Source organism: Oryza brachyantha, chromosome 6 (assembly GCF_000231095.2).
Source record: "Oryza brachyantha chromosome 6, ObraRS2, whole genome shotgun sequence".
Classification (NCBI taxonomy): domain Eukaryota; kingdom Viridiplantae; phylum Streptophyta; class Magnoliopsida; order Poales; family Poaceae; genus Oryza; species Oryza brachyantha.
The window spans coordinates 14,464,102-14,482,471 of NC_023168.2; the positions used below are offsets into that span (position 1 = coordinate 14,464,102).

Here is an 18,370-nt window from a genome sequence, read left to right on the forward strand (position 1 = left end):
TTACCTCTATACTTAGAGCAATTTTACAGTCCTCGAGAAGGTACAAGCAGGTACCAAAATTTTAGACAAGATTTCAGTGTAAAAGTTTGGTACCTCTCGTGGTACTAGGAGGTACCAAATTTTTACATAAGATTTCAGTGTAAAATTTTGGTACCTCTTGTGGTACCAGGAGGTAACAAATATTTACATTAAAATTTTGGTAGCTCTCAGTACCTAATTAAGTACTGTAAAATTGCTCATCGGCTTAAGACAGAGTAGTCTAAAAAGACTCTTCTAAATAACATATATTTCAGAGCAAAAGATCAAACGAGCAACATTATATACAAGCTGGGCTTTTCAGCACCAAAAAGCAAATTATCAGGATCAACCAAAGAAGGCGATCGATCGCGATCAGGTGAAGCCCGCCCCACGTACGCGTCTTTTGCTCCCTAGCTACCCGGTCGGTCAGCCGGGTCAAGCTAGATGGTGCATGTACGTAGCTAGTACATATATATTGCCATCCTACACACACTGCATGCACGCCGGCCATTGGAGAAAATGGAGATGGAGACCCCACTTATCGATAGAATGTACACACTCCGCTTTTTTATTATTATTATTATTATTTGACACCATTGATCTCAGAACTTAAGTTTAACAATTTATTTTATTTAAGATGTTTATCTAATTATTAATTATTTTTATGATTTAATTTATCAGGAAAGAAATTTTAAGACTGGCTTATAGTTTTACTTATTTGTTATAGAAAAGATGAATAAGACGAAGATGATTTAAATGTCAACGTCGTTGAATAAAAGAAAAATGAACGAGTAGATTAATGGGCAAAACGAGAGGGATGAGGGTGTGGTTTGAAAGCCGCCACTTGGTGGAACAGCTTTGCTAGCTGCTGCTGCTGCTTTAGCCCTTTAATTGAATTATTACATTGTGATTGGTCCCAGTAGTCCAAGATGGCATGCATCACGAGCTAGCTGCAGCAGCCAGCCCTGCCTTGCTTTGGTAGGTTTAAAGCCCCACAAGATCAAGAGCCCTACTTATCTAGTAGCTAGCTAGCTGCCCTAAAGAACGCTCAATGCTCGGATACTTATTTTTTTATGTGTATGTTTATGGATTAAAATTTAAATTTTTAACTTTAAAATTAAAGTTAATTATGATGTTTTTACATCGTAATTTATTTTTCAGCCTTATATTTTAGTTCACTGAGAACGCATGTGTAAAGTTTTTATTTAAAATTTATTTTTCTTTTACAAATATACTATTTATTTTTTTCTTAAAAAAAGACTCAAACAATCATCCCTCGGATCGAGTGAGAACCTTACTCACTAAGCAATGGGAAGGATCATGTATAACCAGTAGCTGTCTCGAACTCTGGTTAACTCTCCCTGTTTGCCTGTTTGGCACAGGGTTGTGAATGGCAGTATGGGCAGCATAATTATTGCATAAAAGCAGCTTAGCGAAAGCCCAAGTTGGAGGTGCTATATGTGTGTCTCACTAGCTAGCGAGCTAGCTAGCTAACGCAGCCTCATCCTTGTTCTCATCCGAATGATCATCTAAGAGCAAGTATAATAGCTGGCTATAAGCCAGCTAAATGCTGACGTGGAAGAGAGAAGGGAGGAGGGTGAGGAGAAGCTGACTATAAGTTTATAACCAGCTCAGTCACAAGAACCAAGACACCATGTGAGAGACATGTGGGTCCTGTATTAAAGATGAAGAGCTAACCATTATATGAGTAGGCTATAAAAAGACTATAAGAAGTCTTATAGCCGGCTTGTTGGCTATATTATTAGCCTTGCTCTAATAATTCTGCTTTTGCTGCTTTTGTCACCTTAAGAAAAAGTTTGATCTAGGTTATATGTTCCTACATACATCCATATCGGTCTAAGAGCAAGTTCAATAGTATAACCTACTACTAGCTCTAAATACAATAGCTACCTACGAAACATATACTACTATGTCTCACATGTCATACGCACATTATGTATTAGAGTCCATGTTATAGCTGGCTACAAATTTGTAGCTCACTCCTTTTCTCTCTCCACTTTATCTCATTAAAATATGTTTATAGCTGGTTATAGTCTGCTATTGTACCTGCTCTAACTATGGGTTGTTTAGATGGGGCTAAATTTTTTAGTCCCATGTCTCATCGGATGTTTGGACAATAATTTGAAGTATTAAACATAGACCAATAAAAAAACTAACTTTATAAATGAGTGGTAATCCACGAGACAAATTTTTTAAGCCTAATTAATTCATAATTAGAGCATATTTACTGTAGCATCACATAGGCTAATCATGGATTAATTAGGCTCAATAGATTCGTCTCGTAAATTAGTCTAATATTATGGATGAGTTTTATTAATAGGCTACATTTACTATTTATAATAAGCGTCCAAACATTTGATAGGACAAGAGACTAAAAATAAGTCCTTCTAACAAACACCACCTATAAATGAGATTGCTGATAGAAACCAATCATCCTATGACTAAACATCTCTACAAGCTAGTGTACATTACTGTTTTATTACAATAGTGGAGAGGATGTTGAGATTTTGGTGTGTGTTCACTGTCCAGATGTTGCTGGAGAAGTATTATAACTAAGGATGTAGTATGATAAGTTGAGTTTGAGAGGGAGAGAACAAGAGGAGGAGTAAGAAGATCACGTAAAATGAGGTATCTTATTATTGAATGATAAATTAAGTATCACCTACTATAAATTTGAAAAAAAATAATATGATTTTTACAACAGCTTTTAGGTGTTTTTTTGGCAAAAGACATTTAGGGCCTGTTCGTTTTAAAGGAAAACCAGGAATAAGAACATCCACTCCATCCTCTTTATTTAGCTCATTAAAGGAAAAATTCCTATGTTTTAATCCTTTGTTTTCAAGGGCAAATCTATATTCACCTTCCCGGGGTTCTCGGACCCCGGCTAAATTATCCAATTCTTACTAAATTATATCATATTAATTAGTGTACAAGTATAAAAATTAGATAATCAGTATGTATTGAACCCCGGTAATTTCTATTCTGGGTTCGCCACTGTTTATTTTGTATGTGCATTTCTACGATATTCCTATGTTTTGAAAATCCTATGAACCGAATAAGCCCTTAGTAACCTGGGGAACATACCCATAGAAAATAAGGAGATTTTTCCTCTGTCTTACCAACCAATGCAGCCTAAGGAGGTGGGATAGTGGAGAAGGTGATGGTTAACTGAAATTTGTGAAAACCGCAATCAACTTATGAACGCCAAAATAGTATATGTTCGTTAAGCTGATGAACAAAGGCTTTATTTTGTTTGAAAACAAAATTTATGGGAGGTCAAGGGTGGTAGTAGGTGAACCAATGGATACCCTTGATCCACTCTAATTAAATTAAAAATGTACTTTTCTAACTCACTTCTAGTTCATATTGTGAATATATATTCACACACACATTATTTGAATGAATATGGCTCCAATCTTTTCACTTATGCTTATAAGGCAAAATTTAAATTTTAAAACTTAAATTTATAGTTGATTTTAAGGTTTTCCATCTTAGTACGTATATTTTTCAGCCAAAATTCATCGCTAAGTCCATATATATATAAAAGTTTTATCTATAAATTATTTTAGATCATCAATAAGTGGTTTCATTTATGCTTCTAGACAGCCAAAAGATGAGCATTTTTTCTATCCTTAAAAATGTAACATAAGGTACCACTGTTTTCTATATAAAACAATGATACCTCCTAATATATTCTAAGGATTAAGAATGGTAAAATTGCTCGTCAAAAGATAGGGCTGGTGGTCAAAACATGTGCACACACGTAGATTGGCATGCCTATCCCTGAATATCAACATCAACAAGATATATATTTTTTTTCCTAAAAGAAGACTTGAAAACAAAATTGAGTGACCTAATCATGCATGTAATTCTCTAATTTCCCCTGGCATTTGGACACAATAATTCTACTAAAAAATGTACACAATACATATATACATGATAGAGCTAGGGGTATGAATAATTATATTACACGCAGCATGCTATTAAAAATATTTATGGTAAGCATTATTGAGTGCAATGTATATGTGCCCACACAGTCCCATCCACGTATCCTAATCGAGCTGCCTATATATTGTCTCGCCTTCCTCCTTTCTTGATGATATTGCCACCGAATTCATGGCACTGAAAATAGACTAAATTCACTCTAAATAATTAATCATTCTACGAGTATTTAGCAAATCCATTAAAAATGTTGCCTAACTCAATTATATCTATCACTTTCTATAGATGAAATTGTTGAATATTAATGGTATGGGTTTGTTAGCATGATGCAAAGAGCCAAATGAACAGTACAGCACGGTAACGACATGTGGATGGTTTATAATACTACAGTGACTAAACTTTTAACTTCTCTCAGCTAGGCTCAACCCCTCCCTGGTTGTAACTTGTAAGTCTGGTTATTGCATGGTAACCGTGCTAAATCAAGAAAAACTGAACCAAATTGAATTTATCAAAATTTTAAATTCTTGTTTAAATATTTTTGAATTAGTTGGGTTATCAGGCCCGCATCCCCTAGCAATAAGCTCAGTTACCGCGATAACCATAATTGAAGGCAGGCTAAACATCTTGCTCTTAGCATGCCTTTTTTTTCTTATCAGTTGGTTGGAGTGCTCTGCTATTAGACTGTCTCCAACCGTGCTTATCCAAATGCACGATATATAGTCTAGTTTGGGTCACTTACAGAGAATGGTTAGGCACCCAAAACCGTTCTTTTCCAACAACGAATGCAAAGAAGAGGCCTCGCCTACCAACTCGCCTTTGGTCTCGTCAGTCGAGAAGAGAGATAGGCATACGACGCTTCTTTGGGCTCGGTCTCACCTCCTACGCAAAATGAGTCTCGTATTTGCCCACTATGTTGGGACTTGTTTTTATCACCCAAAACACTGTGAACCATGTATTTTAGGTTTAGGTCGCATTATGCCAACACCGTTGGAGACAGTCTTAACAATACAAAAGATATTCTTGGGTAAAACACAATATTTACAAGGTAATTGCTCGCACAATATATATACATCAAAAATAAGTTTTAAAGTTTCATCATTCAGTTCTAGTTTATCAGCCACAGTCAAATATTAAATTTTGGAACCTAATTCTAGAGCCAATTGTTCGATATTTTTATTGTAGATTGTTATTCCAACAAAAATATCTTGTAGAGACATTATTCTAATATTAAATAGAGGCATTTTGTAAAAATTCCATTATACCCTGTAACATTTTTGTACATGCTTTTGTTATGTCCGCAAGAGAGTAAATACATTTTCTATAGGGATTATATTATACGACAATCATAGCAGACCATTGCTAAAAGAAGAGAGAAAAATATATGAACCCTTTCTATTTGCCGATCTTTGGACTCCAAGACTTTTTGTGAAAATCAGTTAATTCTATTATCATTGCGTTAACCATCTTAATCTCATGTCATTACTTGATTATACGTGTCTTGTATAGTTTTATATTTATATCTAGTTGCTTAGCCACACTAAAAAATATATATATACCCATAAAATTAATAAAATGCCCATAAAAGTGCGTTTACACAGGTGGCAAATTTTAGAGCGTAAAAAAGGATAGCTTTACAAGATAAATTTTAAAGTGCCACAAAAATTGTCTCTATATTATAGAACTCATGATTTTAGATGTAACTTGAAAATCTCTCTTATAAAAGTGCCTCTACGTAAGTTTATTTATGTACTTTTCAGCATTCTCTTTCGTACTTTTTATAATATAGATTTAGGGTGTGCTATTATAAATTTAGGGTGTGCTCATTGGGTAACATTTTGGGTGTTACATAAAATAAGATAAGTTATTATTATAAATTTGGAAAAAAAAGAATTTTCTTATACTTAGAAACTTCTATATAAACTTTTGTACGAAATACATAATTTAACAGCTCAGAAAGCAGAAAACGTGCTAACTAAAAGCAAGGTAAAATCAGCCTAGTTGTGATAAGAACGCAGCCTAAGAAGTTTTACTTGTAGATTTTTGTTGTTTTGTTTCACTCAGTTTTTCCATGGTTTATTAGCCGCAGTTCAAAGAATCAAAACCAAAGATGCTTGCTAAGTTGCAGCTTTTAATTTACTGAGTACTTAATCATGCACGCCGATCCCAATCGATTTGTGTAATTTAACTCAACCACATGGGGTCCAGACCACGCCTGGACTCGTAAGTGAAAACTCGCAAATTAATCACTCGATCCTACGACCGATTTGATCTGTCTCCATTTACCACTGTGTGCTCGTGACATATATGGTTGAAAACGATATTGAACTTTCCTTTTTTTTAAAAAAATGTTGTAGATATGAGAACATGTTTGCAGATATGAACAACATATAATTTTGGGTGCATATAATCGTTATTTATGTAAGAATACACCAAGAATTAATCTGATCCAGGGTATAATCAGTCGACAGAAAAGAAATAAGTTTTCGCTATTTGACCTTTAATTGAGATGAGGATGATTTTGGGCCTACAAAAAGGGGTGGAGGTGGGATGGGCCTTGGGATGCATTGAAAGGGAGAGGGTGTAGAATAGCTTATACTATGGGGTGCACGTATTAGGCTCTGTTTCTTTCAGCTTAGGATTATTATAATCCAGATTATTAGAGTAAGATGGAAGAAACAGATAACTTATTGAAGTGATTTATTACAATCTGGAGCCCAGCTTATTATAATCTGATAAGCTCATTTAGGTGAACTTTTTTTTAGATTATTGGGTGAAAAATACCCACCATGTCACCCCACTCCCTCTTTAGACTTGCAAACCTAATAATCTAGGCTTTAATAATCTCGAAAAGAAACAATTCTCAGCTTATTCTACTACTCCCTTCATATTTTTTTATATGACGCCGTTGACTTTTAGTTCCACGTTTGACCATTCGTCTTATTTAAAAAAATTATATAATTATTAATTATTTTGTTATAATATGATTTATTATTATAGGAACTTTAAGTATGCATTACAATTTTACATATTTGTATATAAATTTTGAATAAGACGAATGGTCAAACGTAATCCTAAAAGTCAATGGTGTCATACATAAAAATATGGAGGGAGTACAAATTATAATAATCTAGCTTATAGTAATCTGACTCAATAATCTAGATTATAATAATCTTAAGCCGAAATAAACAGGGCCTAAAGTCTTGCTATATATATATATATATATATATATATATATATATATATATATATAAAATATTTGAAAACGATATTGAACTTTCCTTCCTTTGTTTTTAAAAAACTGTTGTAGATATGAGAACATGTTTGCAAATATGAGCAATATATAATTTTGGGTGCATATAATCGTTATTTGTGTAAGAATATACCAAGAATTAATCTGATCCAGGGTCGAATCAGTGGACAGAAAAGGGACAAGGAATCCCAGATCGTAGAGAATATGTGAAGGCTCCATCGAACATGAAAGAAATAAGCTTTCACTATATGATTTACACGATTAATTCTATGATGTTTGACAACTCGATGGATCCGTGACACCAGATCGATCGAACAAAAGATCAATGACGATGTTCAATAGCAACAATACGCAGATCAATGGTTAATTGTGGGCGCCACGGCACAAGAAGAAATAATCTTCGATGATAACGATATGTACTATGCTACGTGGAATTAATAAATCTGATCTTACAGGAACCGGATTATATAGTATGATCATCGTAAGGTTAAACCATGGCATGTATGTAATATGTCTACCTACAAATTTAATTACTGTCAACAAAATCAGCTCAAAATTTTCAGTCAGATGGTTGGGTCTTCCATATACGTACGTACATATAGCTTTCTTCGTGCCTTTTAAATCCATTTCATCAAATCATGCACACAAGCTTGATCAATCAGCTACAAGCTAGCTAGGGCTCTAGGCAAGATTGCTAGCTAATTACTACCTCCGGTCATCTTTATTCGTCGTTTCAGACAAACATTTTGACATATTTTCTTTGTTAATTGTTTGTCTGAAACGTCATCTAATTATGTATGGAGGAAGTAATATATACAGTACTAAGTATTATACGTAACTAGCTAGCTAGACTTATTAATATATACTGCATATACATACATATATACATGGATCTAATTAAGCATGCAAAATCTCTCAGCTCATGAGGAAAACTATGGCAGTGCATGCATGCAGTGGACGAACACCTGCTCTACAAAACATGCTTGATCCATGGACGAACACACGTACTATACTAACAACACTTCACAGATGCATGAATGCATCGGCGGTGACCGGGCCGGCCGGCGGACTAGTAGGCGATGCCGGTGACCGGGCGAGAGTAGCCACCGTAGTAGTCCGGCGTGGCGGCGGCGGTGAGGCTCTGCTGCGTGCGCAGCTGCTCGTAGAACTTCTTGATGAACTCCTCCGCCTCCAGGTCCACCAGCCCGCCGTCCCCGGCCGCCGCCGCGTCGTCGAACGGCGAGTCGGTGATACGGAGCTGCCTCACGGGGGCCGGGCTGCGGCCGAAGCTGCTGCGGCGCCACAGCGCCGGGGAGGGCGTCGCGGCCACGGCGAGAGGCGCCGCGGGAGGGTCGCCGTCGCCCAGGATCTGGTCGCTGCTGTTGAGGATCTCGAAGACGCGGGCGATGTCCGCCGCGTCGTAGTTGTACCACCCGGGCTCGCCGCCGTTGGCGCCGCGCCCGCCGCCGCCGCCGCGGTGGCGGCGCCGGCGCTTGGTGGTGGTGGGGAGGCTGAAGCTGAAGTGGAACGACGGGTAGGAGGGGGTGTTGCTGCAGCTGAACTCCACCTCGCGGCCGGCGCCGCGCGGGTCGTAGACGGCGAGCGCCGGGTCGAGCGCGCCGCACGAGAACGGCGGCGGCGGCGCGCGCGCCTGGTGATCCTCCGCCACCGCCGCGGAGGCGTCACCGCCATGGCCGTGCCCGTGGGCGGTGGAGGTCATGATCTTGCCGAGCGCCTTCCCGGCGATCTTGCCGCGGCGGAGGAGGATGTGCAGGTCCATGGCCAGCTTCCTCTTGGACACGCCCTTGCGGAGCATGAACAGCACGGCGCGCACCACGTGCCACAGCCGCCGCGCCATGGTCGACTCCTCCATCTCTATCACACACACTCACTATCTTTGCTCGATCTTTCGCTTGCCTGCTTGCTTGATTGTCGTTCGCTTGCTTGCTTTCTTGTTTAATTCTTCTCTCGAATGATTGCACACTTCTTGTTCTTGCGTTGGGGGATGATGATTTGGAGGTTGTTGGGTTGGGATCTTGGCACGAGGAAGAGGAGGGGTGGAGGGGAGGTGGTATTTAAAGGGGAGGTAACAATGGTGTTTGTGGGGAGAGGAAAAGGAGGGTGGTAGGGGAGCTTTTCTTTGCAAGGGTTTTGTATTCAGTGGTGGGAGCTTCTGGTTTGGGGGTTGCTGTTTACTTGGATGTGCAGTTGTTTGTTGAGGTCTACAAGTTGGTATGGGTGGACTATGAACTCGTGGATCGGAGCCGTTGGATCCGAGCTCGACGGTCGAGAAATAACGGGTAGTTATGTTTATTTTTTGTATTTATATTTGTCTTGTATTGTGGACTTTGCTTGTACGTACCGTCATGGGGAAACTTTATAGAAAGTGTTGTAATGTTAGTTGTCTAATTTTTTGTTTTCTAAACCCTTAGCTATTTCTGTTCATCGGGAATTATTCAGGATTCACGAACACTAACTACTCCCTTCCCTTCCCTTTTATCTATCTTTTTTGACTTGCCACCCAACGCCGGTTAATTGCCACCACCATCATCTCACCACCCCTGTTCTTTCTCATCTTTGGAGAGCCATCTCACCTCACCTCATTCATCGCCTCTAATGGCTTGAGTTTTTTTTTTCCGACCTTGCCTTTCTACAACTTTGTCAGCCTTGATATTTAAGGCCAACCCCCCACTACCTCGCACTCTCCCTCGCTAGGTATACATGGTAGAATAAATTAGCATGCATCATACTCGATCCCATTGCTACTTCTCCTGAATTTGCCTCGGCTTTCTTTTTTACTTAATTAGCAAATGAATGGAGGAATATGTATGCTTCCCAAACTCAAGCAATGTGATTTTTTTCTGCCAAAACTTTCCATTTTTGAATTTCTTCTAACACTATCTTAAATCTATTTTTTAAAATTTATTATACCTAATTTATTTATGTGTATGCTCGAATAATTATCACGAACCATCCATCTATTCAACCATTCAACACAAAAGAGTAACGTGAATAATGGAATATGGGAAATAGAATGGTTTGTTCAAAACTTGATAAATGGTACAATATATTTTATGATTTAACATAGATATATTTAGGGTAACTTAACATACATAAATGCAATATGTGAATCATCACATGATTTCTTTCAAGAGAAGAATTTTGAACAGACATGAGAAAGCTTCATTTATTTTAGGTAACATAAGTAATAAAAGTTAATGCCTACATTTACAAATACTTGGCGCTTTCGATTAGCATTTGTGTTGTAAATACTTGGTGCTTTCAGCTAGCATTTGTGTTACAAATACTTAGCACTTTCTCCGTTCATTGGAGAGTACACTTATATAGTTACCTCAAAATTATTCCGTCCTTCTATGAGTTTGAAATATTATTAGATAGTATATTGGTGTTCTTAAGCTCAAAGTATGATTGTGTGATATGTATACAAAATCATCTTATTGTGTCATATTTGGTGTTTTGATTTACAAATCATCCATTCCTGATCGATATTGTCATGTTTCTGCTCTCATGGTTCCACTTCCAATCACTACACTAAAAATGGTTTTTGCAAACGACGGGACATGAAAATTACAGGCAGGTGTATCATTGGCCACTTCCAAAAGATGATCTAAGTGACTGTGAGATTATGTGCCGCTTACAAAATTGTTTTTTACAGGCGGCCCATAGGGATGCATTCGCAAGCGATCTATTGCCTTTGGTTATCACTCTCTTTTGTAAAAATACATTTTGACCACCTGTAATAACTGTTTACGGGTAGTGAATATTCTAATAAGTAGTTCCGATGTCATCTTTGGTCATTTGTGAATTAATGGTTTTTATTCTGATTTCGAATAAAAAGGAATATAGGAAACCATGAGGATATTCTAAACAATAATCATGATAGTTTTCACTCCCTAGTTGTATATATGAAAGTTGTTTACATGTACTTCCTATGTTCTTTACGTATAAAGTTGGTTAGTTCCAAATACTTTTAATTTATTTTAGATTGGAGCTATATTTACTACTCTCAATCTCCTTCATATAAACACAAGATGTCTCCTTATGCTCTTGGTTTTGCCAAACAAAGTATTTGAACTCTTCTAGATCGTTCATATGTTCAGTAACAATACTAACATTGCAAACTTTATTGAAGTAACTAAACATATATATATATATATATATTATAGATCCTACTGTCAGGTGTATAGTTACTTTCTTCAATATTAAATTCCATATAAATAATGTAATTATGTATGAATCTATGTTTTCTGCTGGGTGAGCAGAAACATGTATGGATGTGTTTTTGTGTCTAAGACATGAAGGGAGTAACTATATCCGATAGTAGGATCTATTTTTGAAAAGTAAACACAAGCATCGATCATCTACATGTGTTGCATGTATTTACTGTAGTTAACTAACAATAGACCAAATTATTAGTATCAAAAAGCAAATTAAAAAGGGTTTCCACCATGTTTTTAACCTTTTCCACGTTTGTCAGCTACGTGGGCTGAAACGTCCAATAACCTTCTAAAGCAAACACTACATAGGAATGCAATTATTGAACATTACCATTTACTTTGGAGTGGACACTTGTTACACATAAAGCTACAAAATTTTCAATGGTGTACTCCATAGAGCACCTAGAAGACCAAATTAAACACCTCCATATTAAAGGTATAATTTCTAGTTTCTTTAATTTGTGGATTATCAACACTTGGCTGGGTATTAGCAATACCAATCACCGATCGAATTTTAACGAGGAAAGTATGCCTGTAAATGTAAATATGGTGCTTATTTGTAAATAATTAATATTTACACACCACATGGCCACAAAAGTTTTTGCTTCAAGTTGATTTGAAAGTTTTGCCTAGTTACATTTATTTTTTCTGTAACAAACTATAGTGCTTGACATAACCGGACACTAATTTGGACTTGGCATAAACTCATGGATATATCAAATTGATATTACTCCCTCTATCCATAAAAATAAGCACTTCTGCCATGCCATCTGAAATTTGTTTACAAATACAACCATTTCTAGAGTACTTCCCCGTGGGGGCAGAATTAAGGGTGGGGGCAGTTAGGGCTTAAGCCCTAGGATTAGCTCTATAATCTCACTTATATCTTATCAATTTACTATGTAAATTCTAAAAATTATGAACCACATGCCAACTAAGCTCTAGCTTCTGGTTTCGCCCCTGCTTCCCCATCCAACCATATTACTCATTTAGTTTTGTTCCAATCATATTTTCAACCATTTTTTCACTCGTCGACCATCCCTTTTTTAATAAGGGGCATCTATCTGTGTATGTGAATATATATATATATATATATATATATGGAAGGAGTGTTGCAGTAGTTTCCATAAATTAATTGACCAAAGAGTTAGTCATGGAGGTCCAACAAATACGTGGGAGAAATAATGGGACTTATGTAAAGAAAAATTAGGGCATGAGAACCATGAGTTTCACGACACATACACAATTGTCCTGTGCCCTCCTTGTAATTTCCCTCTTCCTTTAATTAGTTGGTCCTGCCGTCGTACGCGTCTGCGTTGTTATAGTATGTGAAATACATGTTAACACGTCTTTGATCTATTGGCGAGTTTTGGGCTGGATTGGTTCAAACCTCACATTTAGACTGCGCTTTGTGGTAGTGTTATAGCTTTATTAGACCAAAGGTGTTTTTAGGTAAAGCAAGCTAGATCAATGCGTCATTTTCCCCTTTGGTTGGCCGTCCCACTCGATAAAATAGGGCTAAAAATGATGGCACTGTTCCCTGGTCTTCTGTAATTAGTTTGCACAGTGCTGTTTTTTCAAGAGAAGGAATTTACTCCATTATGGGGGTCATATATGTTAATTCATTAAGTTATACTTTGAGATGTATTTTATTGTCAAAGTTTCACTTGGGAACGCCGTTTGAGTGATATTTTTACTTTAGGTTAGCTAGGTAAGTTTATATTTGTTTGGGCCACCCTAAGATTTTGTGTTCTAACCATGTTTTAACGATTCTTCTGGCAAAATTGCGCATGAGTGAGGGAGTTCATTGCTTTGCCAGAATATATATGCTCGAGGCTGTTAATGTGCTGAAGAAAGTGATTTCGGGTGACCGAAATTATAAAAAAGACAAATGGTATCATCTTTTCGCGCCTGCTTATACTTATAAACCAAAATTTGAATTTTTCCGACCTTAAATTTAAAGTTGATTTTGGAGTTTCTTCATCATTGTTTATTTTTTTTAGTATTTGCTTAAGATCACTGAAAACACCTACATAAAATTTTTATTTTATTTGCAAATATATCGCTTGGATATTTCCTTGACAAAGCCAAATAATGACCAATGACCCTGAAAATTGTCTAATACAAAGTGAAAAGATTACTTAAAAAGTGATCCAGAGTAAAAATTTTGGTAATAAAATGTTGCCGAGGGTGCAACTCACTCCTATTTATGTTGACTGGTTTTGCACCATGCAACTTCATAGTGTTGTAACTTGATTTTCTCTCTTAATTAGATATTCTTTTGTGATGAAATATATATATATATATATATATATATATTCTCTATGATTTTTAGGCCAAGCATGAGAGAACCATAATGGAATTAATTCTTATTTATCAAAGGTATGCAGTAGTTTTTTTTTGCAATAAGCCATACAAAAAGGAGAGTTTCTTAGGGTTTAAGCAGGGAGAAGGTATTGCAACAATGCATATTTTGCATGGTTAAATCAATGAAAAAAGAAAAGGTGATGCCACTGGGCGAAGGCACTGCTGAAACCACACAAACCCAACAACAAGTGTCCATTGTTCATCAGAAAGTGACCCTCCTTAAAGAGACCACAGCAGCAACTCTTGTGGCTGCAGGGCTCCATGATTGCCGCCAACAGGTCGCTTTCCCGCAGTGAATTAGAGAAGCTAATAATGAACCATTAACACCTCCCTACCGGCCCCGGCTGTTAGATGATGTGAGTTAATTACGTACCCAAACGCAGCCAATCAAACACGCTAATATTATTATTATTTTTATGCTTTCAGAGGGGGCCGAATCCGGTGCATTTTACTGGTAATAGAATTTAACTCATACCGTTGATATATTTTTATCGGATGACTATAATTAAATTATATTACCAACAGTATTAGAGGTAGTAGAAATTTGAAGGGATAATATCGTCTTTTTATTGTGATCTTTATTGCAAAAAAAATAAAATTACAAAATACTGCTAATCAAGTAATTAATAAAGTAAAAAAAATTTTTTTTCTACTGGTAGTATACCAGTAAAATATACAGAGAGTTGCCATTTCAGAGTGCCACATGTGTAGACAGGTCCGAAGAAAATTGGGTGGTTTAGCGTCGAGATCTCTGAAGAGCTGGGAGGCTGGAAACTAATTTGTCCTGGATTTGATTGCGAAGTTCTTGGATATTTAATGCCTTTGATTGATTTGGACTTCCATGTAGCATATGAAAACCATGATACAGAGAGAGAGGATTACAGCTAGCATTTGAACGCACGCATGATTTGCAATGAAATCCATAATGTCAGTAGTTCGTGGTTCATGCAGGTTCTGAACTTTTTCTGATGATTTTTGCCTGCCTACGTGTTGATGGAAATGAACACTTAAACCCTAATTCGGAGCTCCGAATGAACAACTCATTGTCCTGTTTGTTTGTCCTTACGCTGGTCACTGAATTATTGGTGAAATTTTTGTTTGTTTCTATCCAAATAATGTTGGCTCCTCCACACACCACTGCAATTATGTTCAAAGATGCAATTATTATTACTTGTTGGCAAATACCCTTTTGCACACCACTCTCTCTCTTTTTTTCTTCTGAAGAGATATGTGGCACTCTTGGTTGTTCTAGCTAGTGTTCTTGCTTTGTTGCATCCGTGGAATGCAGAGAGATTAATCTCTGCACCCCATTAAAAGGCAGAGAAGCAAAGGAAAAAAAAAAGAAAGGAGCCGGCCATCCAGGTCCCTTTTGTTGTGTCAACAAGTGTGTGAATGTATGTGTCTGTGCTTGCTGCTTTTCTATCCGTTTAGATCGATCGAGCTCTGTTGATCGAATTCTCTAGAAAAAGATTGGTGTTTATTAACTCAATCAAGTTGTGGTAATGAAGAAAAAGAAGAGGGGATTAACTGAATCAAGAATTAATAGCACTGAGATGAGTAGCATAGCACCAAGAAAATTGTGCATTGGTGAGCTCGTTAGCATGTGAGATGAACACGTTGCTGCTAGATTAATTTCTCTGCAATGATCTCTAATACAGTTATGTGAGGCCAAGATGACCGAAAGAATTTTATGGGATCAGTATTGGGATGCTGCTGAAATGTTGAATCAACACATAGATCGATGGAATTTTTTTGAGAATTAATATTATTTTAATAGAAAATCGCAAGAGTAGAAGTCATCCAGAGAGGGTCTATCAAACGGTGGACGTTTGACTGGGGCCTGTCGAACGGCTGATGTTCGGTAGGCTAACCTATCAAACGGAGGGAGTTCACTAGGGCGCACCACCTGTTCGATTGCTGCGCCAGTCGAGCCTATCGAACTATCCCTATTTGACAGACTCTATCGAACTACAGAGTTAACGATCTACTCTGATCTCCTTTTCAATCGCAGGTTGGCCGTTTAATAGGGCGCCTATCGAACTATACCGGGTTGACCACTATTTTTGTGATTTTTTATTAAAATAATATTAATTCTAAAAAAATTCTAGATCGATGGTGGTCTGAAAGTCTGAATCCAATTTCCTTCAAGTCAATCTATTCAATCACTGGACTTGAGCACTATCTTCTCCACTTTTAACCATCATATCATTTCAGATAAAAACAAAATTTAACCTGTCATTAGCCACCGCAGCCAGATCAGATTTTTCTGAGCAGTAGTTCCAGGCGTTTAGCAGCTAGAGACATTGTACCAAGATCATGGTGAATGGTCAGTCAGTTCCCAAAAGCCCACATTAGGTACACGTCTCAGCTATCAACCTTTGCAAATCTCTCCATCAAACAATTGATTAATTACCATCCTCCACTACCCAAACTACAACGATCCTCCAATTTCTCCTTGCACTGCAGCATAATTAACTCATTTCGCAAAGGCGAAAGCTCACACAATCACTAGTTAATCCTGCCATTAGGCCCTGATGATGATCAACACGCTTATCACAAACTGTGATCCATGAGTGGGAGATAGGGTTTGTTAATCTCTCACTAATCCCTGCCTCTCCTTTAACAAGGTGATGGGTTCATACGGTGATCAGGGTGATCATAGAATATGCTACACTGCAGACATGATTCTGCCGGTTTTCAAACAGGCATTGCAGGTGCTGATGAATTTAGTACTGAATAAGTATGGCTCTTTTGTGTTTTCTTTTTTGAATCTTGGTGTATCTTTGCTTTTAGCTTTGCTTTTGAAAGCATGCTTGCTTGTGGTCTAATTGGGGATTGGGTTGGGTGGTGCTAGGATTTGCATTGCATCTGCAACTGCTGTCCTTGTCACTGCCTCCTTTTCTCTCTCTCTCTCTCTCTCTCTCTCTCTCTCTCTCTGTTTCTTTCTGCAACTAAAGATGCAAGTTGATGAACCAAAGTGACTGAATAATGTCTACCACTGAGTAGCTCTTGCAGGGAAGTTTTGGTGATTAATTAGGACTTCCGCGGTGAAATATCTCTGCACTTTCTGCAAAAGTATTTTACGAGGTTTGTGGTTTTGATCATTGCAATGTTCAGCAAGTTGCAGTTTGTCTGTTTTTTTTTTTCACCGTCAGATATTTCGTCGCCAGCGAGGAAGTTGCTGAATGGCAGACAAAATCTTTTTTATTGTGGGGGGTGGCTGTGGCTTGCAACTTGGAAAGCCTGAGCTCAAGCAGTTTCGTTGATGGTGGTAGAGGTGTTTCAGATGGACAATATGATGGCATGTCTGAATATTCTGGTCTGACTCCCAAACATGCATTGAAGAGAAAATGGGAAGGCTCTAAGAATGGCCCATTTTTATGGGCCAAATCCCTATGTTGGGCTTGTTAAGAGAACTGATTGGGTTGGCCCATGAAACGAAATGAAAAGGTGGGCAAATGCAGAATTTTTTGGATTTTTGATTTTATTTATTAAATAATTCACAAATTTGATTTTGCGTTTCGAAAAATCACACTTCTAACCTCCTGCCGCCCTCTAGAAGGGCGGAAAGCCTACGTGGCTAACATCTCGGTGGACAGGAGTGGAGGAGATGACGGCGGTGCGAGAAAAATTTCGTTTAGACCCATGCAAGGACAGCAAGGGGGTTTTTTTGCAAAACCTGCAGCCTCGGCTGAGAGGGGAGGCAGGGGCTGGAAAATTTGTAAAAAAGCCCAGAGGACAGCAAGGGTCTAAATAAATATTTTTGCCACACCGTCGTCATCCCACCCCCTCCCATCTGCCAAGCCGTTAGCCACATAGGCTTTCTGTCCTCCCAGAGGACGGTAGGAGGTTAAAAGTACGATTTTTCGAAATGCAAAATCAAATTTGTGAATTATTTAATAAATAAAATAAAAAATCCCAAAAATTCGACAAATGCACATTAACGGATTAACCTAAAAATAAATCAGATTAAAAATTTATCCACACATGATATTAAATACTTCCCCCATCCCAAATTAATACCATATAAGGTCTGGGTACAAAGACAAAAAAATCTATTTAATCAGCATTGAATAAACAAGAATTACAAATCTTAAGCTGCATGTATACATACAAAATCAAAATTTGCAAATCACATCAAAATTTATTGGATAGATGTATGTAAACATTTAATGTGCGTGTAAACCCAAAGATTATTCACACTACAATTAATACATAATAGGCTCTATTCTCTTATATGATGATTAATTTGGGATTTCTCTTTTTTTTTCTTATACGATGATCCATTTAGAATGGATAGAGTATATACCAACATATAATATTGCCGTGTTTCTCTTGATACATTTTCTCTTCAAAATATTAAGCAATATGAAAATTTTAAGTGCAGTAGTATCTGTAGTGGCCAGTGGGTCTCTTTCATGGGCTAAGTACCAATGTGTACTGATCAAGAGGCCTCATTTGATTGGCCCAAACACTAGATTAGCCCAGGCATTCTCCATCTTCCTATTCCAGCTAGCCTCTGATCATCTCAAGA

General features: G+C 37.5%; 1 protein-coding gene across 1 annotated transcript; it reads right to left on the minus strand.

The window, feature by feature from the left end:
* Nucleotides 1-7,720: 7,720 nt before the first annotated feature.
* Nucleotides 7,721-9,389, minus strand: LOC102713375. The gene has a single exon (XM_040525274.1). It carries the CDS (start codon nt 9,102-9,104, stop codon nt 8,301-8,303), a length of 804 nt encoding a protein of 267 aa, XP_040381208.1. The 5' UTR covers nt 9,105-9,389; the 3' UTR covers nt 7,721-8,300.
* Between the last annotated feature and the right edge of the window lie 8,981 nt (nt 9,390-18,370).